The sequence below is a fragment of the Hydractinia symbiolongicarpus genome, chromosome 6 (genome assembly GCF_029227915.1).
Source record: "Hydractinia symbiolongicarpus strain clone_291-10 chromosome 6, HSymV2.1, whole genome shotgun sequence".
NCBI classification, from domain to species: Eukaryota; Metazoa; Cnidaria; class Hydrozoa; order Anthoathecata; family Hydractiniidae; genus Hydractinia; species Hydractinia symbiolongicarpus.
Window position 1 is genome coordinate 25,028,576 of NC_079880.1, and position 23,698 is coordinate 25,052,273.

The 23,698-nt window shown below is 32.8% G+C and overlaps 2 protein-coding genes and 1 long non-coding RNA gene across 6 annotated transcripts; 1 reads left to right on the plus strand and 2 right to left on the minus strand.

Moving 5' to 3' along the window:
- Positions 1-611: 611 nt before the first annotated feature.
- Positions 612-7,108, minus strand: LOC130647797 (golgin subfamily A member 6-like protein 22). Of its 3 annotated transcripts, none has more exons than XM_057453776.1 (4): positions 6,844-7,108; positions 3,391-5,694; positions 1,978-2,125; positions 612-1,429 (listed from the first exon to the last, which is right to left on the minus strand). In XM_057453776.1, the coding sequence occupies exons 2-4, from the start codon at positions 3,781-3,783 to the stop codon at positions 1,194-1,196; spliced, it is 777 nt and encodes a 258-aa protein (XP_057309759.1). In that variant the 5' UTR covers positions 3,784-5,694; positions 6,844-7,108; the 3' UTR covers positions 612-1,193. The 3 variants fall into 3 exon arrangements, with proteins under 3 accessions (XP_057309759.1, XP_057309760.1, XP_057309762.1); XM_057453777.1 differs by lacking the exon at positions 6,844-7,108 and having other exon boundaries at positions 3,391-3,808; positions 4,932-6,622; XM_057453779.1 differs by lacking the exon at positions 6,844-7,108 and having other exon boundaries at positions 3,391-5,083; positions 5,343-6,620.
- Positions 7,109-11,971: 4,863 nt separating this feature from the next.
- Positions 11,972-13,359, plus strand: LOC130648231 (uncharacterized). The gene is made up of 2 exons (XM_057454269.1): positions 11,972-12,064; positions 13,063-13,359. The coding sequence occupies exons 1-2, from the start codon at positions 11,972-11,974 to the stop codon at positions 13,357-13,359; spliced, it is 390 nt and encodes a 129-aa protein (XP_057310252.1).
- A 2,233-nt stretch (positions 13,360-15,592) lies between these two features.
- On the minus strand, positions 15,593-19,310 carry LOC130647798 (uncharacterized). Of its 2 annotated transcripts, none has more exons than XR_008982883.1 (2): positions 19,172-19,310; positions 15,593-15,993 (listed from the first exon to the last, which is right to left on the minus strand). It is a non-coding gene; the product is annotated as an uncharacterized LOC130647798 (long non-coding RNA). The 2 variants fall into 2 exon arrangements; XR_008982882.1 differs by lacking the exon at positions 19,172-19,310 and adding an exon at positions 16,653-19,148.
- Between the last annotated feature and the right edge of the window lie 4,388 nt (positions 19,311-23,698).

Here is a 23,698-nt window from a genome sequence, read left to right on the forward strand (position 1 = left end):
ATATGAGTATCCAGTTAAAAGTAATACACCTTTCTCCTCGAATTACATTTTTTTTTAAAATTTTAGAATTTTGATGTTTTGACTTTAGGTTTATATTCAACAAACACTAATTGTTTTTTGTATATATTTTTAACTTATCCGGTATGTAAAAATGCTGTTTTGGTGTATTAATGTTACGGTCAAAATCTTCTTAATTTTTGACTTGTCCGGAATACGCCTCGGTTTCAAGCAGAGTTTAATTAGAACATTTAAAAAAAAACACACTGTTATAACAGGTTGTTTGTTTGCTGTTTGCATTTGAAGATTTCACATTCTATCAAGTTTCAGGTGAGGATTTTAAAAATCACATTCATTTTGTTTGAAAAAGTTAGACATCAGAATAAGGGGCTGTTCATATGAGAAATATTTCCTCGGGAAGCAGGTAAATATTAAGCTTATTATACTATTCTGTAATATTCCGAGCCCTGAGAGCATTCACCAATATTTCAATTATTTGTATCAGTATTTGCATTCAACATCACCTATATCTATTTTGTTATATTTACCAAACCTCAACCTTGGAAAGATAAAGGAAACCGTTGAAGTTTTTCACAAGTTCAAGAATAAGTCCATTTCTGCTAAGTTGTATTTATTAAAAACAATATAAAATATAAAACGTGCAAATTATATATATACAGATATTACAAATAAAACAAAAATAAAAATAACCAGTATGAACTGGTTGGCTCAGTTCTGTCTTTAACATTTAAAATATACCATAAAGACTTGAAGAACCACCCAGGCGTTCATTTAATTGAATTTTTGAGAAGAGCAAATCAAGGAAGGCATTGTTTCGATGGAGGATGAAAACGAATGAAACCGACAGCGGCTCTCTTAAATATGATAAATAAAACATTGTAAAGTCCATAACCTCTGTTGATGACAAATTCCAATAAAAGTAACGACTTGCATAATAAAGTTAATGATAGTCGAAAAAATTATGCAGAAAGAAAAGGTGGTACAGGCAATTCATCATAACTTGTTCGTAAAAATTGTCTTGAAATAGTTAGAAAATGTTTCCTCAAACTATTAGCTATAGGTTTGAAAGTTCTGTTATTTCTTAGAGTTTTATGTGCAGTGGTATAGCTATAGAATAATAAAAGCTGGATCCATTTGTTATTCTGAGCAAATGCAGAAGTTTAATTCCATTTTTTTTAATTCTTACTCTGGTTTTTAATACCACTTAAAATTTCTCTAATTGTAGCTTCAATTCTTCGACGATCAAAATTTATATTATCGATTTCGTCTTCAGTTTTTGCAACTTTAGATTCTAAAGCATTCATCTTTTTCAACCCTTCTTCACGTCTCTTCATTACACCATCTAAGTTTCGTTGCAAATCTAGGTAGTTTTTTTCGCTTTTGAAAGCATTGTCGATAGCACTTTTACATCCTAAGAAATATAGGAGAAGGTTTGTTTATTTGTTATTGTAGAGTAGCTTGTGGTTCGATTTTCGAACGCATAAGAGAGATCATACACACGTTCCTTTTTTCAGGCAACGATCAGCAGCTTCAATATTTTACTGACATCAGATCATAAAATCACTCAAATGTTGCTAAATTTGGACACATGCATACGAAAAGCTGAAATGTTATATAGAACGCAGTTTCCCTCATTTTAAGGGTAGAAAACTAAAAAAATAGTAGATTTTTTAATGTTTATTCCAATGATCGTAGAGTAAAAATGACTTTTAAATATGCAACACAATAACATTGATACTCATGTTCACATTAAATAACCTTTTTTTCTACATGGAAATGTTTTATTCAAAGAGAAAAATAAATAGTTTCGAGTATCGGTGACTTATATTTTCCCCAAACTAATACATGCTCCTGTTTCAACTTATTTTGCGGGTATTAGATCATGATGTGGCTCAAATATTGCAAGATGTTTTTGTTTTCACGCAGAAGAGAACTTTTAAACAATTTAGAACAGCACACCTTCTTGTCTTCTTCCCTCTTCCAACTTGTTATACTCCAGTTCTGTTTGCAGGGCTACTAGTCTGCGTTGTGCATCTTGCGATTTTGTTTCGAGTAGCTCAACTTTTTGCTCTAACTCAATCTTCACATTACGTGCTTTTTGATATCGCTGCATAAAGAATATAAAAATATTTAAAGCCGAAAGTATTATATATGCAGAATTTAATTTGGCCCCTTATACCTGGGGTTGAGGGGCTAGGCATGGGCCTCTTTGGCTAGTCATATCTTTTCTTGAGCATGTGATTGTGTGCTGGAATTTCGTGACTTTTCCCAACTGTTATTAGAAATTGTGATTACAAAATATCTTTTCGGAAAAATTATAAACCATACGGGAGGTATTGTATGGTATTGTATTTCTGGGAAGGGTAAAATTATTTTTGTGACGTTCATTTAATAGTGTTGTATTGGTTTTATAATTTTTATTACAATGTTGTTTACCAGGCGGTTAGCAAGGTGTTAAGCAAGTATACAGGTACTAGGTTTAAAATAAAGACCAGATTTAAAGGAAATGTTGATCCAGCAAAAAGACGTTGTTTTTTATCCCAGTGACGTTACTATAATATTTCTTTACTTCACACATCTTTGAATTTAATATTCTACACATGCATCAAGTTTAATGAAATTGGCCTCAATCTCTTTAATAATAGCCGTCGTCTGCCTGTTTGTCTGTCTGTTACGGAAACACAAAATGCGATATATAAAGACGAACCTGTGGATTTGTCTACGGATTGACGACTAGTCTGTAATACTCGACCTATTTTTGACTGTGTGATATCAATTCAGATCTTTATGTCGTCATTAATCATTTTTTAACTTAAATGGGTTTGTATTAACAAATTTTACAACGCTACTAAGTTTTTACTAAAGCAGAAGTAGATAGGAATATATGGCCAGCAGGTACTCTATGCTTCCCATTCCCACGGTTACAGAGGCCAAAAAAGCCAAGGTACGATAGGCTCAAACCTACATAGAGGGGTTGAGGACAGACAAAGATAAACGGTTTCACCGTCATTTTTAAAACTTTGATTTATGCAATAACAGTTGTTGTCATGGCCATTTTAGGATGGCGCCGAATTTTCTTTCCCGTTTAAAATTGGTAGTTAACGTGTCAGATTTCCCTCCTCCTTTCATGTTCCCTTCAGTTGCTTCATATAAAACACTGAACTTAAAAAGTTTCCAAAGTCTATTAGCTGTAACCGAAGAAGCTACCAAATGGAAAAACATATGACTTAAGAGCGCTAAAATCTTGCAATACACAAAATTTAAATTTCCATTATTGGCATGCATGGCAGTTGTCAGTGGTTATGGTTAATTCAGTCTATATAGACGACGATGACATTATATAATTATATAATAAAAACAAACCAACTGTACCTCGTAATTTTGTGAGTACAGCTCTTTGTATTTATGCAACCTTTCTTCCACTTCACTCACCACGTTCGCATCTGGAGCCACAGATTTTAAACTTCGATTAAATTTTTGTGATTCTTCCAAAAACTGTTCTTTCTCATTCATTCGTTTTTTCATTTCTTTAATCTTCTCTTCTGTTTTATCGATCTTTTCTTCTGTTTCTGCCATTTTTTCACGAAGTTTTTGCTGCCTTCCATAGGCCTTAAGAAAAACTAGTTTCGCTTTCTCGTTTTCTTGATCTGTGCGATCACTTTCTTTATTTACAGCTTTGATTTGGTCTTGCAAGCCTCTTAAGTGCGCTTTTATACTTGAAACACCTCCAGACACGTTGGTGTCTAGCTTAGCTGCAGTCGACATTTCTTGTGAAGATGAGTTTATTTATCTTTAACATTGTAGAAAATATAAAGATATGAAAAAGGCTAATTCTTCAATGTAACCCTTATTTTCTCTTATTTTGAAACACATGGAACGATGTGAGATGCACACAGAATCAACCTTGTCCCCCAAGGCATCTTGTATCTTTTCTGACATCGAGATGGCGATAATTCGTCTCGCCTTCTCAGTTATAGAAAAGAGACAACAGGCCTTGGGAACGAGGTTGACACAGAATGAAACTTTGTATAAAAATTGGCTTACTACGAAAAAAGTTATTTTTCTGCTTTATTATTTTTTAATATACTATCGTCAATTTCTATCAATATAACAAATATTTATCATACGCCAGATTTGATTAGAATATATTTTATAAGAACATTTAAGATGAAACAGACAAATGCTTATCTTGAAATTTTGCTTCCATGGTTATGAATGTTTGGTTATTCTTTTTTAACTTATTCAAGCTTGTATCCTATCATTGATGTTAATGTTCTCAGGTTATATTTGAAGCTTTTTTTCCCCACAATTTGTATCAGAAATTGACCAGAAGTTGAGCACACTCATGTCGAAATGATAAAACAATATTATAATAAATAAAAAGTTTACTTATAATAAATCGTGTGTTTTTGGGAAGAAAAAAAAATGAGAAAATTACAGGTTGAAAAAGTGTAACAAAAGAAACGAAAATAAGCACATTTAGCCGAAAAAACAGGTCTCTACAAAATGCCTTTTAATCTTAATTCGAGAATAATCTCTTTAGATTTCTAGGTTTCTAGCAAATCTAGGTTAATGTATCTTTTAAAATAAAGAAACAACAACATAAACAAACAAACAAACAAACAAAAAAAGTAAAAAGGTCACAAATTTGCATTTCATTTAGATTGGTGACCCAAAAACAGAATTTGGTTTGACATATTTCTCATATAGACAAGTTCCTCTGTTTACTTCCACAAAATTAACAGATTCCGTAGGCTATGTTCTTAGTGTCTGTTACTCGAATGAGAGCTTTTAGTGCCCTTTAACCACTTTGGTGTCTGTGGAAAAAATAAAGAACAGATATATTTCGCGAAATAGGTGAACCCTAAGGTCAGGATATTCGCGCATTAAACAAAGAAGCACACAGGTTATACCTTGCTTTGCTTTTTGGATTGACAAAAATTGACTCCCAAAAACTTTCGCAGTTTAAAAATAGAATTAATTTTTATAAATTCGCGCCAACCCATCAGAATCTTTGATTATTTCGCTCCGACGAAATATTCCGTCTAGTTGAGATAAACGTTTACTAAAAGGGAAAGTAAATATAACAACACAAGAATTAGCTAACAATACTTCACAGTACCAGACATCAAGTTATCAACTCCCCAGGATTTGTAATTATAAGAAGCATGTAAGCATTAAAACACTAATTTTAATATCTCTGACAGTGAATATTCTTCAAACCAATTACAGATGACACATTAAACCATATAAACAAACAAACATTCTTGGTAATATCTGAAAATAAACAAAAGGTATCAAATATCATTATTATCCATATATACCTCAACTTTTTGTAGGTCATTGACGAAGTCAACATAGCTTAGTACACAACAGATTTACACTTTCTCAGCCAATGCAAAAAACAAACATATCTTCCTACTAACCATACATTTTATCAAAGACTTGCGCATAAATTGATCTCCTAATATCTATTATAAAACAAAAATAGACAGTCAGAAGAGGATTGCAAATTGCTTTGTTTAGCTCCTGAATAAATTATTCGTAATTATGCTAATTAAATATATAGTTAGTTAACTGTGATTGCTCGACTATGCTCTTTCTTCCAGACTATATTCTCATTGTGAAGCGGAGATTGTGTTTGTGTAAGAAACACTTATATGATTGTCGTCATAGCTACACAAAAGAAAATTTATTACTAAACTAGAAATACTCTTTTCAGACAGGAACACGGACATGTCATAGATACACGAAAGTAAGTTTATTATTGAGTTAGAAGTACTCTATTACCCCGCGTATAAGGCAGCCCTTGGTAAAATGCTTACTTCGCTTTTATCCCCCAACATAACATGTGCGCATTACTCAATTAGCAACGCACAGATAACGGGAATGCGAGATAAAAAATTGCAGAAGATTTAAGATAACTTCTTTTGTTTTTGTAATATAATCTAACATGAATATCTCTACTTTGATCTATTTTATTGTCTTAACATAAAGAAATTGATGTTGACATATTAATTTTTACCAGAAAGAAATTTGTCCTTGACGGAGTATGACTCTCCCTTGTGCATTAATCTTCCATCCAAAGATATAAGGCAACATCTCAAATCTTAAAAATTCATCTTAATTAATGGACGAAAAAAGGCGCATGCCCTTTTTCTTCTTCCATTTTTCATAGGAAAGAAGAGTATGATTTTTTATTGTCCTTGTTACAGGCGCCTTGGTACGGGGTAGTAGTGTAGTACAACTCACTAAACATAATTTGAGCTTTGCACACAAAAAGGAACTCTTTGCTAAATTCTCAGAGTAATTTGCAATAGTGCAACGCAACTAGCGTTAGAAATGTTATCCAACCTTTTATTCCATAATAAACTACGTTGCCAACTCTCTTCGTATGATAAAATGCCTCTTTATACAGAGGATCTAATAGAGGATGGGCACTAATGCAGGGAGCCTATTTTCTGGTGCCATAGGCGACGCTTTTTTCCAGGTCGAACCTGATGAGAAAGAGCTTAATTGATGGATTGTTGTATTTTCTATTTCTGCGAAACAATTTTTTGCGAATATTAAGCTTAACTTATTTACATTCTGAAAATGTTATCAAAAAAGTGTACTCTGCGAAAAAATGGTTTTATAAAAGTTTCAAAACTTAAGTTTGCGATTTGCTTAAACTCTGCGTTCCGCGAAAAAAAAGCTCTGCAAAATATTCTTTCTGCAAAGACCTAATAACCCGATTGACATTGAACACGCTAAAGAAATCATCAAACAGGTTGTGAACAAGTCGCTATGAATACTCCTTGCTAACTACGTCAAACCATCCAGTACCTTTAATTGCATTTTTAGTGTTCTTTCCTTATTTAAATGCTAGCTACAACTTCGGTTTCAGGACTTCTTTTTCTTAACGTAGCGTGAGTCCATACGTTGCATCAATCAAAGAAAACTTTAATTCATCATCTAAGATAAGCTAATTCCATAAACGGAATGTCACTTTTATGATACGCATCGCTCTAAAAATTTTGCAAACTAACAGAATTTTTCTACCACTCACATATCCTACAACGTCACTTTCAACGACAAAGTCTTTGACATTAGAGAAAACAATATTATCAAATTATTACGAGCAGAAAATATATATAAAAACATATAAAAACAACTTTTCCTTTCATAACGTGTAAGATTTTATACTTTCTTTCATACTTCAAAAGTCATTATATATTTGTTTTTCTAACTTTAAATATCTTAAAAAACATAAATCAAGAGCTATATGTCTCATACATATGACGTCATCAGTAAATATTTAAAAGTACCTTCGTTCCCAGGGATATCGGATTCCTCAGAGGACCATGGGGAGAGCACAGTCTAGAAGAAGTGAGAAAACTCGTGAGCAACATGTAATGTGATCTGCGCATGTACTTTGTAAGTTAGCATGGTGATAAGCGTTCTGGTTTTAATATGATCATTTTTTCTTTTAATTAGCTATATAAACTTTTGTAAACACACAAAAAAAATGTTATTAAGTGGTTAACTATGTTTTTAATTCACAATACCATTCTTTTTCCACTTAAAATGTTCAGAAGTTTTTTTCAAACCCAGGCTGTTAACAAAATAATGTCATAAGTAATATCCATAGGGTATGGCTTTTTGACAATCTTTCTGTTCTGAAACCCCCTTATAAAAACGAGCTACGAATCTGTGTTGTTAAACATTTCCCTTAGTGATTTACATGAAACACCAGCTGGTTGAAAGCGTGTTGCTTTAAAGACACAGCTTACCTGTTAAATCACCACCAACATCACGACAACAACTACACGAATAATCATTAACACGAGAAATGTTTTTACTTATATTTTTTTCAATAATTCCATCAATGAGCACTTACCTATTTCTTACGTCAATCTTTGGAAAGTTGAAACTTCACCAAATATCAGTATTGACAAATTCCTTAAACTTTAAGATAAACGAAGCCATTGAGATTGCTACACCAGAAATACATTGCAGTAAAAAATAAACGTAACTACATAGTGTATACAAAATCTAATAACAGTTCCATTTTAGCATTATTTCCGTATATTTTTTCGTTCTTTGAACTTTTGTTTTGGTGGTGATCATATGTTCGTTTATTATGATTTATCCAATAACATTGCTGGTTGTTAATTGGAAGATGGTAGCTACTAGCTAAATGAAGAGACCATCAATTGACTATTACCGTAATTTCTGGTTTGTTATGGTAACATGAAGGTAAACTAAATTCCAGATACTTTTAACACTACCTTTTCACGAAGCTTTATTTTGAAACAAAAAATGTGTAATTCGTACTTAATCAATCTCTAAAGCAGCAAGAAATAAGAGTCATTTAAAACTCGAAATCTCGCTATTTCTTCATACTAGGACAACCACGTTTGCTTTTAGTGTCTCTTCTGTGATTGGAGAATAGGATTAATGATATAATCATGACTGAGGAAGTATACAAGGAAGCATAATGGAGACGTAAAGTAGCTAGGAAAGTGAAAGGAAGCCCAAGTATGCCCAAATGTCTCAGGTTTAAACAAATAAATGACCATCATGAACTCTTTTGTTAACGATATTTTTCAGAAGTTTTGCGCTTGACTTTTCTTTTATAGCACTGCTTCTCCTACTTGCAAGACATGTAGCCTGTGAAAAACCGAAAAGCATCACAAAATACACAAGCAGACAGTAAACAAACATCTACCAAACATAACTTGTTTTAAGACCACACATTATTTTGATGAAAAAATTCAAAACTCAAGAGGACTAGTATTCAGGGTAAAAACAGAGTTAGTAACCTAAAATACACCATTTTATAAGAATGCCAAAATTCTAACCAGATAGGTTATTATTCTGATATCTCTATTATTCTAAACAATGGACCTATTGTTTTTAACCAACAACCCAGCTTGGTAATCTGGTAAATCACATTCTTATCATCTTTGATAAATATAATATGACTGTAGCAACAATCTCGTCGGGCTGAGTTCTGTAAATGTTTAATACTAAAACAATTTGTTTATACCATACATTCTTTCAAGTTACTATGGGAAGTGCGTCTTGCATAGTTTTATACGATATGCTGTTACCTGTTTGGATTTTGCAAGCAGCCAGTACCGGTTTTTGCTTTAGTTGAAAAAACTTTCGCGAACAAAAACATTTGCGAATGAAAAAATTCGCGAAATTTTAGCATTTAGCGACCAAAAACTTTCACGAATAAAGCCTTATTAAAAATTTTCGCGAATATAAAATTTTACGAAGCAGTAATTTTCTCAAGATTTTCGGAAAAATCAATTTTCCTACGAGAAATTTCCTTAGAAATTTCCAAAAGATACTATGATTTGGTCAATTGTGGGCTAGTTAAAACATAAAACAAGATCAGTAAAGCCATAAATACAACGTATCAACTAAATAATAGTTTTTTTTTGCTCACGTACATAAACTTTTGCAAATGAGCCACGTCAGAAGATTTCGCGAACAGTAGGCTAAAATTAACGAAAGTTTCTGTTTGCGAAAGTTTCTTCTCCTAAAGTAGGCATTCTAATTGGCTTAGCGCTCTTGACAACGGGCTGATATGGAGCGGTATTGCTCTTGGTCAAGAAAAATGATAGCTTAACATGTACGAAAAACAAGTTTCAAGAAGCATTAGAAATAATTATATATCTACAATACATTAGACTCATTGTCTAAAAAAAACGATGATCTGATATCCAGTTTTATCAAAGTACTAAATACAAGACGACGAAAGTACATCAAATAAGTCTTCTTTTCTTATTTTCAGACTCTTATTATTACTATTATTTACCCAGGATAGCCTCTTCAGTTCCTATTGGTACTGCTATCAACGAGGGTCCTGCGAAGGGGGTCCTAGCGCATTTAAAGCTCCCATTTGAGCTACGAAAGTCGTGAAAGCACAGCAATCGCTCAACTAGACAACCGCCTAAGATATCAATCCTATTCTCATGCTGAACGCTAAGCAGAAAGGATAGATTCACACTTTTATAGTCTCTGGCATGACTCGGCCAGGGTTTGAACCCAAGACCTCCCGCACTGAAAGCGAACGCTCTACCACAAGGCTATCAGTCGCTCCTTCAGCTTTTTGGTTACTCAGTCAATATAAAACTCGTTGAAGCCCATGTTATTCTTGGCTGGATAGCTAGTTAGTTAAAAAATCCACTTCAATATTCGCTGTAACTGAATTTTAGTTGCACATTCAACTTTACACATTCTTCTGTAAGTGTGAAACATCGTAATGTTTTGTTTACAAGGATTTATTCTATAGGGACTTTTGAATTATGGACAAAATGTTTGTTTTTAGACAGGACTGTTTCGGATTTTGACTTCTAGTGTTAACGAAAGTAGTGCTAGTGAATTATATTATTATAAAAACACTAAACCAATATTCTATTTTTATCTAACTTACACGGTTAACAATTACCCCCTGCTGTACCGAAAATATCGCTCTTAGTCATTGCACCGACCTCGCCAGGTCAGTCAGCAGTTAGCCCCCGCGCGATAATTTGCGGTACAGCCCAATGTCGGACGAAATCGTTTAGTTTAGTAATTTGAATTTCAAATGGAGGACAGCACTTTGCTCATAACAGTAATTGTATTAAACGAGCTGGCATATTCTGATGATGAAAAACAATGCAGAGGAAACACATAAAGTTGGATGAAGAAGCGTAAAGAATGGGTACGAGGTATTTCAAAAATATCATTTAAAAGTTAAAGGTAGAAGATAGATTAGATTTTAGGGAAATGTTTCGAATGGACATGGTGGACTTTGAACATATCTTAAGAAAAATCTCGCACTTCAATTTCACTATCACTACCAGACATCTTGTTTTTTTCACGTTTTAAACAAAATGAAAGAGTTTTGATTTGAATAAATTCGAATTTTCACGCGTTCAAAAATCAATCAAATAGCAAAAGTTGCTCTGATTAATGTGACTTAAATAACTTCATTCTCCGCTAAACATGGCAGTATCTTTTAACACATATATAGGAGATTCAATTTCCGATATTGACGGCTTTTCTACATCAAATATTTCTTTGATTGAAACCCCGTCATTGCTCTCTCCCTTTCCATCATTTTCTTGCTCATTCCTGAATTTTTCTACAATATCAGTTTCAGAAATCTCGGGTGCAACTGCAATAACATCATACAGACTCACTAATGTAGCGGCTATGACATGATCTAGGACCATTTAACCATGACAAAAGTGCATCATTTTGCATAAACAGTGAAAACGTATTGCTTCCTTACTTATTTCCACTTATCCAGCCATATACCTAAACCCCTAAAAAGTCAAAACTTTCTGCACATTGAAGAGCCTTTTCTTTTAGAATTGGGTCGTAAATATTTCAGTTTCTTTGCCATTTTAGAAACTCCTTTGTCTACTCCTTTATCAATCGAGCAAAACTAAGCCTACTTTTTTCATTGTTTGTATCCAAATTTCAGATTTTGAATGTTTCAGATGCATTGTAATGTTTCATTTTTTGAACTTTTTTGTTCTATTTGCTATGTAGATGAAGTCTTACAAGTTAAGAGATAGAAATAGGAAAAGTCGCAAGGAGCCAGGATATTGTTCAAGATAGAGAAAGAAAAATAGTTGGGCGTCCACAAATATTGAGAGACTGAGGTATTTGTTTGAGATGGAAAGAAGTTCAAGATAGAGTCCACAGCATGTAATATTCTATTCGAGAAAGCATATATTAGAAGTTATAGATGGGACGGATTCCGCCCGCAGATTTGTAAGCCATTGTAGAGATGCTTGCACAATTTGATTAAATTAATTCGTCACAGTATCTTAAAAACAGTAAAACTCTATATTGTCTTTATGTTGCTGAATAATACCACTATTTCCACATATAAAAGGCACAACAAAATGTTTATGCTGAAGTCTAAACAATAACAAATACCGCTCTAATTATTAATAAGTTAGCTATGATAAGTTCAATACGCGCGAACTTAATATCTTCAAAATTAGCTGTCTTAATATATGTTGACCAAAAGGTTTATAATACTTTCCACCTTACCGTAAGCTAAACTGCATAATTTTCTTCAAAGAAGCTTCATACCTTAAAGCAGTTATGACGTTGGCTACAAAATTTAACTCTGTTCCTGCTGGGATTTTCTGGGCTTTCTTAATGCTGATAAAAAATTTAAAGGATTTCTTCAACACAAGCTTTTGACATATTTTTTACGAAAAAATTTTCAGAGAATTTATAAAATTTAGGAAAAGTAACCAACTGTATGTCAGTGTAACTGCAAACACATAAAAACATATGATTTGAAAATGAACGGGAAAGGGGGGAGGTAAATCGCAAATCAGGACTCCAGTCCGCAGCATAAATGTATAAAAATTGATCTCATGTAGCTTTTTGTTGCTTAGTATTATTATTATTATTACTATTATTATTGGAATTATTTACCCAGGATAGCCTATTCAGTTCCTATTGGTGCTGCTATCAATAAGGGTCCTGCGAAGGGGTCCTAGTGCATTTAAAGCTCCTATTCAAGCTACAAAAGTCGTGCGAGCACAGCAATCGCTCAACTAATGTTATAAAAGATTCACTTTAAATAAAGGTTGTTCAAAGGCGCATTCTTCTCATTTTTTTGTGCAAATTTAATTTCGTGATTTTTTGGTCAGCGATTTTAATTTTTTTATTCTGCAGTCCGTTATGGTTCGTTAAAAAAAGTTGGAAGGCAACTGTTGGACTATTTCAAAATTCGATTTTCATTTGACGTATAAAGGCTTCTGAAGAGCATCGATTTATTTCGTGAGAATAAACAATAAATAAAAACACAGAAATAATTATATTCATATTTGGTACTCAAACAGTTTGTATTGTTTAAAAAAGCCTTCACATTACCTAAAATTTGGCATGCTAAAAAATATCTTTTTTATTTTGTAGGATTCTATAATCTTACCATTTCAAGCTAATATGAAAAAAGCTAAATAAATAGTAATGTCATTAGGAATCAAAAAAGCTCTCTAAGTTTCCTTACTTTATATATTCAACCCTTTTTTACAGAAGAGACATTTTCCTGAAAAACTTAAAATTGCTAGAGTTTTACTGGTATATAAAACAGGCGAAATGACTAATGTATTGAATTATAGACCAATCTCAATTCTTTCATGTTTCTCAAAAATACTAGAACGTACAATGTACAATAGGCTTCATTCATTTTTGACTTCAAAAGATATTCTACATGAAAGTAAATTTTGTTTGCAAGCTGATCATTTTACGGATCATGAAATTGTTGAACTCCTTCACTTAACGACTGGTAGCCTTGTGGTAGAGTATTCGCCTCAGATGCGGAAGGTCTAGGGTTCAAACCCTGACCGAGTCTCGCCAGAGACCATAACACTGTGAATCAGTGAATGTTGACATCTACAAAGTGTCCGAATGGTTTTAAAGCAAACAAACTGTCCTTAAAAATTTCTAAAGCATGGTATACATTTTTTCATAGATCAAATAAAAAAAAGATGATGTACCACTAAAACTTCCTCATTTGTCTATTAATAATAAAAATATAAAAAGAGCACAATCCATGAAATTCTCAGAAGTTATTCTTACTGAAACTCGTACTTCGAGAGAACACATAAATGTTGTAAAAGAAAGAGTCGCAAAAATATTGCTATTCTTTTTAAGGCAAAATTTGTATTAGATAGAACATATTTAAAACACATACTTTTCTTTCATACACTGCTTTATAAGTTTGGCAAACATTGCTTGGTGCAGCACCAGCGTTACAAAGTTGACATAATCACAAAATAAACAAAAACATGCAATACAGCTTTCTATTACTAGCAGTAGACCTAAAAAATGGAACAAATTCCTTGACAACGACATGAAAACTCTTTCAAAACTTGCCTAATTCAAACAGAAACTAATACGGAAATTATAAACTACTGACAATAAACTACATCTCTTTTCAGTTAAATAGCAAGGCACCCTTGGTGATAACACCACTACAGTCTTCTTCTTGCTCCTGCAATTTTAACTACTCTAGCTGCACCTAAGGATATGCAATCACATATTTCTAGATTCCACAATACAACAACTATAGTTTTGTAATTATTATTACGAAAAAATGTAAATTCTTTAACGGCGAAACAACAATAATAATAATAATTTATTTGTTTACTCTTGTTATGGTATGTCAGATAAACAGAGCAAATATCAGAACACAAATACATTTTAGCACATCAATTTATTAAAAATTATTGCTTGTGAAGTAACAATAACTGTAAATAGACTTTATGTTCCGAAAAAATATTAAATTATTTCCAAAGCGTATTAACTGTTACTCAGCTACTGGTTTCTAATGCCTATTGATGTTAAAGCAATTTGCCAATTATGTCAATAAATGTTAGTCCATCAAACTTTTGCCAACTGATCTCTTTGAAAGTATCTAGTGTCGCGGGTGTGTCTGAATTTCTATAAGCTAAGAATTTTTCGGTATGAGCAAAGAAGGAAGAAGAGCGCCTGAGTATCATGAATTTATTTATTCATTTATTTATTTATTTATTTTTCTACTTCGTATATTGCTTAACTTAACCTTCTAACTTATTTTATTTTGACTAGGTCTAAAGTTCTGTACTTTTATCTCTCTTTATCTATGTTATGCCCGCTTATCGGGTGATAAGTTTTAGTCCAAGAGCTTGGGATTAAATAGTTCAACCCAAAAGTTACAGAAGTTTGACCTGATGTAACTGGAAATGGAAAAGAACTGTAAGATGTTTGTAAGCTTCACTATGTTGATGTTGCTTGTATCCTGAGGCCTTTTGAATTGTTCCAAATTGGCCATATTCTCACCCCATCAGGTAAATTATCAATTCTTGTTAAGAACATGCTTATGAGCTAAGTATTGGAAACTTGAAATATAAGGGTAACGTGTAAGTAAGATCCCCGCAAAGAGGCCTAAAAAGGCCCACAAAGTGCCATATGAAGTACATTGTTTAACAATTAAGTAAAGTCTTTTGCTTATTTTTAAAGGAAAAGAAGTTCATGTCATCCCTCACAAACACCCTAAATACTTGTACATATTGCTCAGAGATTGTTCTAGCTGTACGGGGTAACAACGGGTTGTACATGTGTTTTTATTTAAACCGAAGCTGCATAATAATAACGCACTGATATAAGCACTCTCTATCTGCGCCATGGTGTACCTGTATAAAGTGTTCATCACGGTGTCACACTTGGTTAATTGTTAAACGTTCGCGGGTCCTTTTTCTGAAAAATAATAAAAAATTTGCCGACTGTTTTTTCTATGACGGAGTAACAATAGGCTATGCATTTATATTTCAACTAAAGTAATGTGAATTACTTTCTTAAAAAATTATTTAACACGAAACGCTCTTATGCAGTTGCACTTCACTAGATCTAAGACAAACCGCATACATGTGCTACAGAGTTCTATCCGATTGTGCAACATGGCCTATTTAACTCTCAACTTGGCGTTCAATTCTTGATTGCTGGCTGCTCATCCTGGCTAGTCATTGAACATTACTTATCGACTAAAATGGGACAACTTGGAAATAGAAAATAAATGGAGCGATTGTTAGAGAAAATATTCGGAAAGTTATGTTTTCAATGTAACTCAATAATATTTCACATTTCCTATAACAATACATAAAGTTGTAATACAAAAAAGTTACTAGTGTCGTTAGTCCTATGCGCAAACACGCACAACATAGGGGCGTCGAAAAACATATCTGCCATATCGATACACTCTCCATCGCCTTGCGTAATAACAATGTTTTCGTCGAGCCCGTGGGAGGACTGTTAATGTTGATCTCCGTTGGGATAAGTGATGTTTGCGAATATGTCTTCTGTGTTTTCCATCTATGAAGTTGTTGTTGATTTCACAAACAAGAAGAAGTAGAAGTAGCATCAAGCACAAATAAATCAATTTCTTCATTTCGATTGAGATACAACGAAAGTGTGATTTGATTATATCTATAATAGGATAAAACAGTAGGTAATTACGGGTAATTAAACATTCTGAATTCTTTTTTTTAAAAAAATCTTTTAATATCAGGCAAAGCAGAGGAATATTTTTTACATGTTTCCACGAATAGTAAAACTGAAAACAAATGTGCAATGTTGTCGTATAATTACAAATTCTTATTTAAATCTAAAACCCTAGTTCCTTTTATTTCACAAACAAGCAACATATGGGAAAAGGGATTTGTTATGAATTTGTTGTTTCGTAAACATTTTGGTCAATCTTAACAAAATAATTTAGCCAGCAATGCACGAAAATAATTATTTGTGGTAATTTAACATTCTTAAAACACGAATAAATTATGAGAAAGGTTTGTGTTATTTTGGCTAAAGAGGGGCGGTGTATTGTCTTTATATACCAAAACACAGTCGATCGCAAAAGTGAACGTGTGTTTAAGTTGATATCAAACGCACGAGTTGACGTAACTAAAACAATGTCAATTACGACAGATCGTGCAACAACCTTTCAAGAATGTCAGAAACTATTGTTTTATTTTGACTCCATCTTAGAAAGTACAAAGGAAAAAACATTCTTTTAAAAAGATTGAATCTTTGTTTCTTGCCACAAATAATAAATTTTTTTTCTCTTGCTAAATTGTTTAAAAACTCACCTCTTCACTCGACGAATTTAGAGACTATAGTTAATAAACTTACAAAACAATGATTAAGCATATATATTTGATAAACAGAGTTTCACATCCCACAAAAATGTTGAGAAGTAATTTAGTTTAATCATCGAATAATACAAGAGGGAATCTGAAAAGATACGATAAGATAAAAAAAAGAAATTTACGTCACGAAAGTAACTTGTTTTCTTTATCGACACATCTTTTCATCTTTCGTAAATCTGAGGATACTCTCCTTAGAGAAATCAATAAACACACAATACATATTAACCAGAAAGTAGCAACGTCAGGGTCTAATAAACTGAAAGTCCAGTCTTTAAATGTCTATCAGGTTTCATAGACACATGTGGTCTTCATGACATCTTTATACAACGGGTAACTTTCATCCCAACCTTACTTATGTTACTTATTTTGTTGGGTTACTTTTCTTTTTCTGCTATTTTTTCTTCAGAAAAATAAGCATACTAGTCGTTAGCCCGTGGAAAAAAACCACGGGTTCTCCCGTCGCAGCTAAGCTACCATTTTGCGTGACAGACGGACAGACTGACAAGCGTATACGGGCATTGTAATATAGATAGAAAATCACTTTACAAATATCATAATGTCATGGAAAAAATGTGGGATATGCTTTAAATTTTAAATTTAAAATGGTATCAAACAGACAAAATTTTTAATTGCAAACTATTGTCGACCTAGATCAAGCTCATGCTTCTTCCCAACTTTGTAAACGGCCAAAAAAGTTGCCATGGTTCTAATATTTAGGTCAGAGCTGTAGCTCATACGTAATCTTAATGCTGTGTATTACATGACCTTACCATCTTGAATTTTTAAGGATTAAGCTCTTGAAAGTCTTACCGAAGTTTGACCATACTTGAAGCAAGATCTGCGATAAAATTTTACAACTTTAACAAACGTTGGTGTTTGGTTATTATTAATATCTATGGCGTAAAAACGATGCAATGACGACTGAATTGAAATGGCATGGAGAACAAAATAGCGAAAAAATTCAATGTCATTCTATCAAGCAAGGTATGCAATAGTTTAAAATTTTGATGTTGGCAAACATTTCTAATATGTCAAGGTGCCAGGTCAAGTATATAGTGGTAGCGTAGTTAGTGACTTTATTTGGGTACGCGGTTGTTCGAATCTCTCTTGACTTAAAACTATCCTAGCCCATCAACTACCTTACTGTATTTTATTAACACGAAATAATTGATGATCTATTGTAAAATACAAAGTGGAAGTGTGGAAACACAAATTTTTGCAATATATACTTAGGAATAACTTCTGCCTTTGTTGCGCTCGATGTTTAGTGTGAACCTTGGCAAAAATATTTTAAATGTATTCAAGTCCCTGAACAACAACGATTGTTGCTCATATCTTAATACAAAAACTTTTTTGGAACAGAGAATTTAAAATTCTTGAAGTTGTTTTTACTGAAGATATAACGGGGACTTATAAAAATATATTCTTTTAAAGACTGGCAAATTTGTAGGTGCACAATTGTAGCTGTAGCAGCTTGACCCTTGGTCACATAAAGGCGCGTGTTATATGTGTTATGGTTATATGTCAAATCATGCCTATATCGTTAAAATTACAACAAAGCGGGAAGTAAATCGATAAACTAATTTTTCCCAGAGAAAAAATAAGAAACAACAAGATATATTAGAATAGAAGTGAGAAGTTGTTGAAGAAAGACCGCTTTAACACACAGAAAATAAAAAACAGATGAAGAACGCTATGCGGGCAAATAATCAAGAAACGTCAGTCAATATCCTAAAATTTTATAAACTAAAAATAAATGTTTGTCATTAACCATGTTGACAGATACGAACATAATACGGACGCACAAAATGATAATGGCCAATTTTAATCGATCTCCATCGTTTTACATAACGACAATTACTAGGACCTGCCCGTGGTGGTGCGTATTTTCGTCTATGTGCAACATGGTGTCGCTGATTATGCTTTCCACGTTTTCCGTCTGCAAATTGATTGTTTATTTCACAAAGTAAGAGAACCAATAAGAGCACCCATATTAATTTCCTCATTCTGATTGGAGAAGAATTAAGTATATCTTGATTATCAGAGAAGAAATAAATAAAATAAGTGAACTAAGCTGAGGTACGTTCAACTACTGAAGATCTATTTAACTACTGTTTTAAAAACTTAAATTCGGGGAACGCCTGTAGTTGCAACTCAAAACTAGTGTTATAGCCTCGAGAACATTTTAACAGTAGATAGAATAAATTTCCATACACATACAGCATAGTTATATTTCTAGAATATTCTAATCCATTATGCCGCTCTAAAACAAATAAGAAATTCTACGGAAAAAAACTTTGCTACTTGTAGTACAAAACGGAAAACGCAACAAAAGAACTGCTTTCAAAGAAACACTTTTAATACACTAGTATAACCTTTAAGACCTACACTGCACCTCATATTTATTTACATATGTCAGTTTATTACATTAGCCCCACTCTCTTATTCACAAAACCTACCTTTTGATTTGAAAACTTTCGAATCAAGCTAATAACGGATAGGAGACTGCAATGTTAATTTATAAGGCAACCATTACTTTCTCTTCCTACAAGTTTGATAAGGAAGTACCAAAACGTCACACAGAAACTCAATAAAAACAAGTTCAGACAATAAACTTAATTGGAGATAATGTATTAATCGTATTAATTAAAAATTTTTTTTGCGTTGGTAGCATGGTATAGAAAACAAACGGAAACGTCCTGTTTAGCTTTTAAATGAAAAGACGGACATATAAATCAACGGTGAAAGCGTATTACTATTTGTTTCTGTTTTTGCTGCCGTGGAGATATATTCTTCTGCTTAACTGACGCAGTCCACAGGAGTAAGATAATTTCTGTCAAAATATTAAACACATGCACGATGTCCCTTATTTTAATTCGCATTAAAAGAAGCTTAACGCTTCCTTTAAATTTAATACTTACACTCTCCTAAGAATGTGCACAACAGCAAATTCCACAATATCAAATGTGTTGTTACGAATTATCTGTAAAATAACCAAAAATCGTATAACAAGTACACGTTAACCCTATCCGGTCCGGGGGGTGGGGCGGATTCCGCCCCCCCCCCCCCTGCCGTTTTTTTTTAATAATTCCTGATTGCTTTCTTATATGGCTATGATACGTACTGAGTTTCAACATTTATCTATTAGACACCTGCATGCTAAATTTTTAGGTGCCATACCTTTCAGAAGCTTTGATATTGGCCATTACTCGAAACTACGCCTAAAATCTCTATGAAATCCTTATAATGGGGAAAATATAATAACTCCTGTTAGGATTATCCTTAGAACTTAAAACTTGCAACACAACTTGGTTACATCGAGAAGAATCATTTTGAATAATTTTGACACGTGACTAATCCGATTTCCCGATTTTGTCGGTTTTTACCCGAAAATCGGAAAAAAACGAATTTTAGGGCAATTTTTGGCAATTTTTAACCGATCCATGTAAAAACCGGAAGATATGTTAAAAATTTTTTATTTAACTTTCAGAAACTTCAAACAGACTGTAAAAATTCGCTCTAGAACAAAAGTAATTATATTTTAAGCAGATAGTGGCATTTTTAACAATTTTCAAGCCTCTGATGACGTCACAGAAAATGTGCAAGCAAAAATTTATTGCCGCCATTTTGTTCCCTTTATGACGTACTATAAGTGTGCCAATTTTGATTCAATTTGAACAATCCTATGAAAATTTATTGATGGAGGGCGGAATCCTCCCCCCCGGTCATAGTATGTTCGAAAAACCCCGGACCGAATAGGGTGACACTTGAGACAAGACACTTGTGAAAACAAACGCTGAACATGTTAGAGGTGCTGTCTTTTAGCTAACCAACACTCTATAATGAATTGTGATAAGTTAGAGACAGAAAAAGCAATAAGGAAAAACTTCAATATGTAAAACAAAGTAACGGAAATAGTTGAAACTGTGGATTTTATCGTGTAATTGTAGAAATACAAACTCTATAGTTCCGAGTATAAGGATAACAATAAAAACAAATTGAGACTTTAATGTCGATTTGTCGATTTAAACAAGTCATAAAAGCTTATCATGTTTATAAATAAAATAACCAGAAGCTTAATCATTGTGAAAATCAGAGGAATGTAAAACGATTTTCTTTAAAAACTATATATTCGTCTACACATTCCAGTAGACATCATCAGAGTGTATATTTCTTAAAATTAAAATCTTATATCTTGATTTTAAGCTGGCATGAAATCAGGATATTGAAAAAAAAACTTATTGCTTCGGAAGAAGACTCATTTCTACAATCTAGGAGTCATTACTGAGTTTTTAGACGATTTGCTTCTGACTGCTTAAACGATCTAATGACAAAATGAGCGCATTGCAGGGGCAAAATGAATTAAACGTCTTGTTATATTCATTTTCTATCTTTATTGTCTTTATTGTTGCAAAAAAGTTATTTTATAAATCATAATTCAACCGACGTGTGACGTAAACTATAACTTTACTTAGCGCTCCAGCCGAATAGGGTCAGTTTACCTGTACTTCAACGCTCAGCCTGGAGTTTAACTTCAAATAACACAGTTATGTTTATCTTTGATCACTGGTGGCTTAACCTGGCATGTCGACAACCTGTCGATAACACAAATATTTTTTCAAACATTTGTTTTCCTGTTGCCTCTTGCGTAGAATTTGAAATACTGAATGAAAAAATGTATAGGATCGTTTCCTTTTGTCGAACAGATGAGAAGAAAAAACAATTTTTCTGTAGTCAGCAAAGACCCACCAATAAACGATTTTTTTATCTTAAAAAATTCCGCAAGCCGTTGCTGCTTTTGTGCACAGCTTCGAAAGCTGATCAAGAAAATGCATTGGATTTGCTTGTGAAAATTTATAGGATCTGGATGTGCTTTTCACGTACGCTGGATTTGGAACAACAACCTTTAACGGCAAGAAATAACTACTTTTTTAGAAAATAAATGCGACATTAAACATCAATTTTGCAAATGTCACAACAGACAGACGGAAAAACGAACGAAATTGGCCTTTCTCAAACATTTGTTTCTTTAAATGTTTTTACGTATTAAGCATCTTAAAGCCCGCTATCTAGCTAGCCTTATTTGTAGCTGTCTTTTAGGTTTTTATTTATTTTAATATGAGAGCTTTTTATCGACATTATTTCTTTTTCTGTTATGTACACCCAATTCTCAATTTTGCTAAGATGCAATGGTACCTAGCTGTTAGCTAATTACCATCTAGCTGCTGACTAAAAAGTGAAAGTAAAAAAAAAAATATTTAAGTATTTTTTCTTATGCCAAATGTAATTGTATAGCTACACCTTCTGCTGTAACATGAACTTAAAGTCAGAAGTTTGACTAACGGATTTTATTTTTTAACCGCATTTAATTTTATAACGACAGGCAATTTTGCTAATTTCACGAAAATTTTTTTCCGCAAAAAAAAATTGCGAAGAGATTGTACTAGACGCACGGGTCTACAAGTTGCGTGTATTTTTGTGTGAACCGAAGTTGCATAATAAAAAGCACTGATATAAGCACTCTCTATGTGCACCATGGTTATCTGTAATAAGTACTAACTAGGTGTCACTCGTGGTTAATTTTGAATTTTTTGCTGACCGTTTTTGCTATAACGGAATAACAATAGGCTATACATTTTTATTTCAACTAAAGTTATGCAAAAGTCTACCGGAAATTAAGGGCTCAGTCTGGCGTCCAATTCTGGATTACCCGGTGGCTCATCCCTGCTAGACATTGAATATTCTTTATTGACCAAAATGGGAAAACTTTCGAATAGAAAATAAATGGAGTGATTGTTGGAACAATATTCGTAAAATTATTTTTCCAAGAAAACGCAATAATATTTATTATTCGTTATAACAATACATCAATAAAGTTGCAATGCTACAAAAGATGATATCCACAGATGCGAACATAATAAGGGTATCGATAAGAATGTCCGCCAATTTTATACATTCTCCATATTCTTACGTAACGACAATGGTATCGCACATCCCGTGGGTGGACTGGGTTGGTTGATCTCCGTTGGGATCAGTCGTGTAGGCGATTATGTCTTCTGTGTTTTCCATCTATGAAATTGTTGTTGATTTCACAAACAAGAAGAAGTAGAAGTAGCATCAAGCACAAATAAATCAATTTTTTCATTTCGATTGAGATACAACGAAAGTGTGATTTGATTATATCTATAATAGGATAAAACAGTAGATAATTACGGGTGATTAAACATTCTGAATTCTTTTTTTTTAAAAAAATATGTTTTAATATCAGGCAAAGCAGATTGAATATTTCTTACATTTTGACACGAATAGTAAAACTTAACAAATGTGTGGTGTTGTTGTATAATTACAAATTCTCGTTTAAATGTAAAGCCCTAGTTCATTTTTAACTTACAAACAAGCAGCATATAGGAAAAGGGATTTTTTAAGAATTCGTTGTTTCGTAAACATTTGTGGTCATTCTCAAAAAAATACAACATTCTCAAGGCGCTAAAAAATTGGTTTGTGCTACTATTGGCTAAAAAAGGGTGATACTTGCTATTTATATATTTGAACGCTTCATTCTTATCAATACAAAGTCGATTGCAAAAATGAATGTGCATCTAAATTTATAACAACCGCACAGGTAGACAGATACACATTGTAACTGAAATGATTTCTAATTATGGCAAAAATATTTCAATTTCGACGGATCGTGCAATACCTGTCAAAAGTATTGTTTCAGCTTTGACTACCTCTTCAAAAAAATACAAACGAAAAAAGATTCTTTAAAAATGAGTCTTTATCTTTTTTAGCCAGAAATAGCCTTCTTGTTTTTTCAGGTTACGCTTTTTACTCAAGCAATATTTTCACTCGAAAAACAATTTTGTTTGTTTTCGTTAGATGAAATTTCCTCGAACAAATTTTTTTTTCTAGGCAAAATTGTATATAAACTTACCTCCTCACTCGTGGACCTTCAGAGACTATAGTTAATAAACTTTCAAAACATA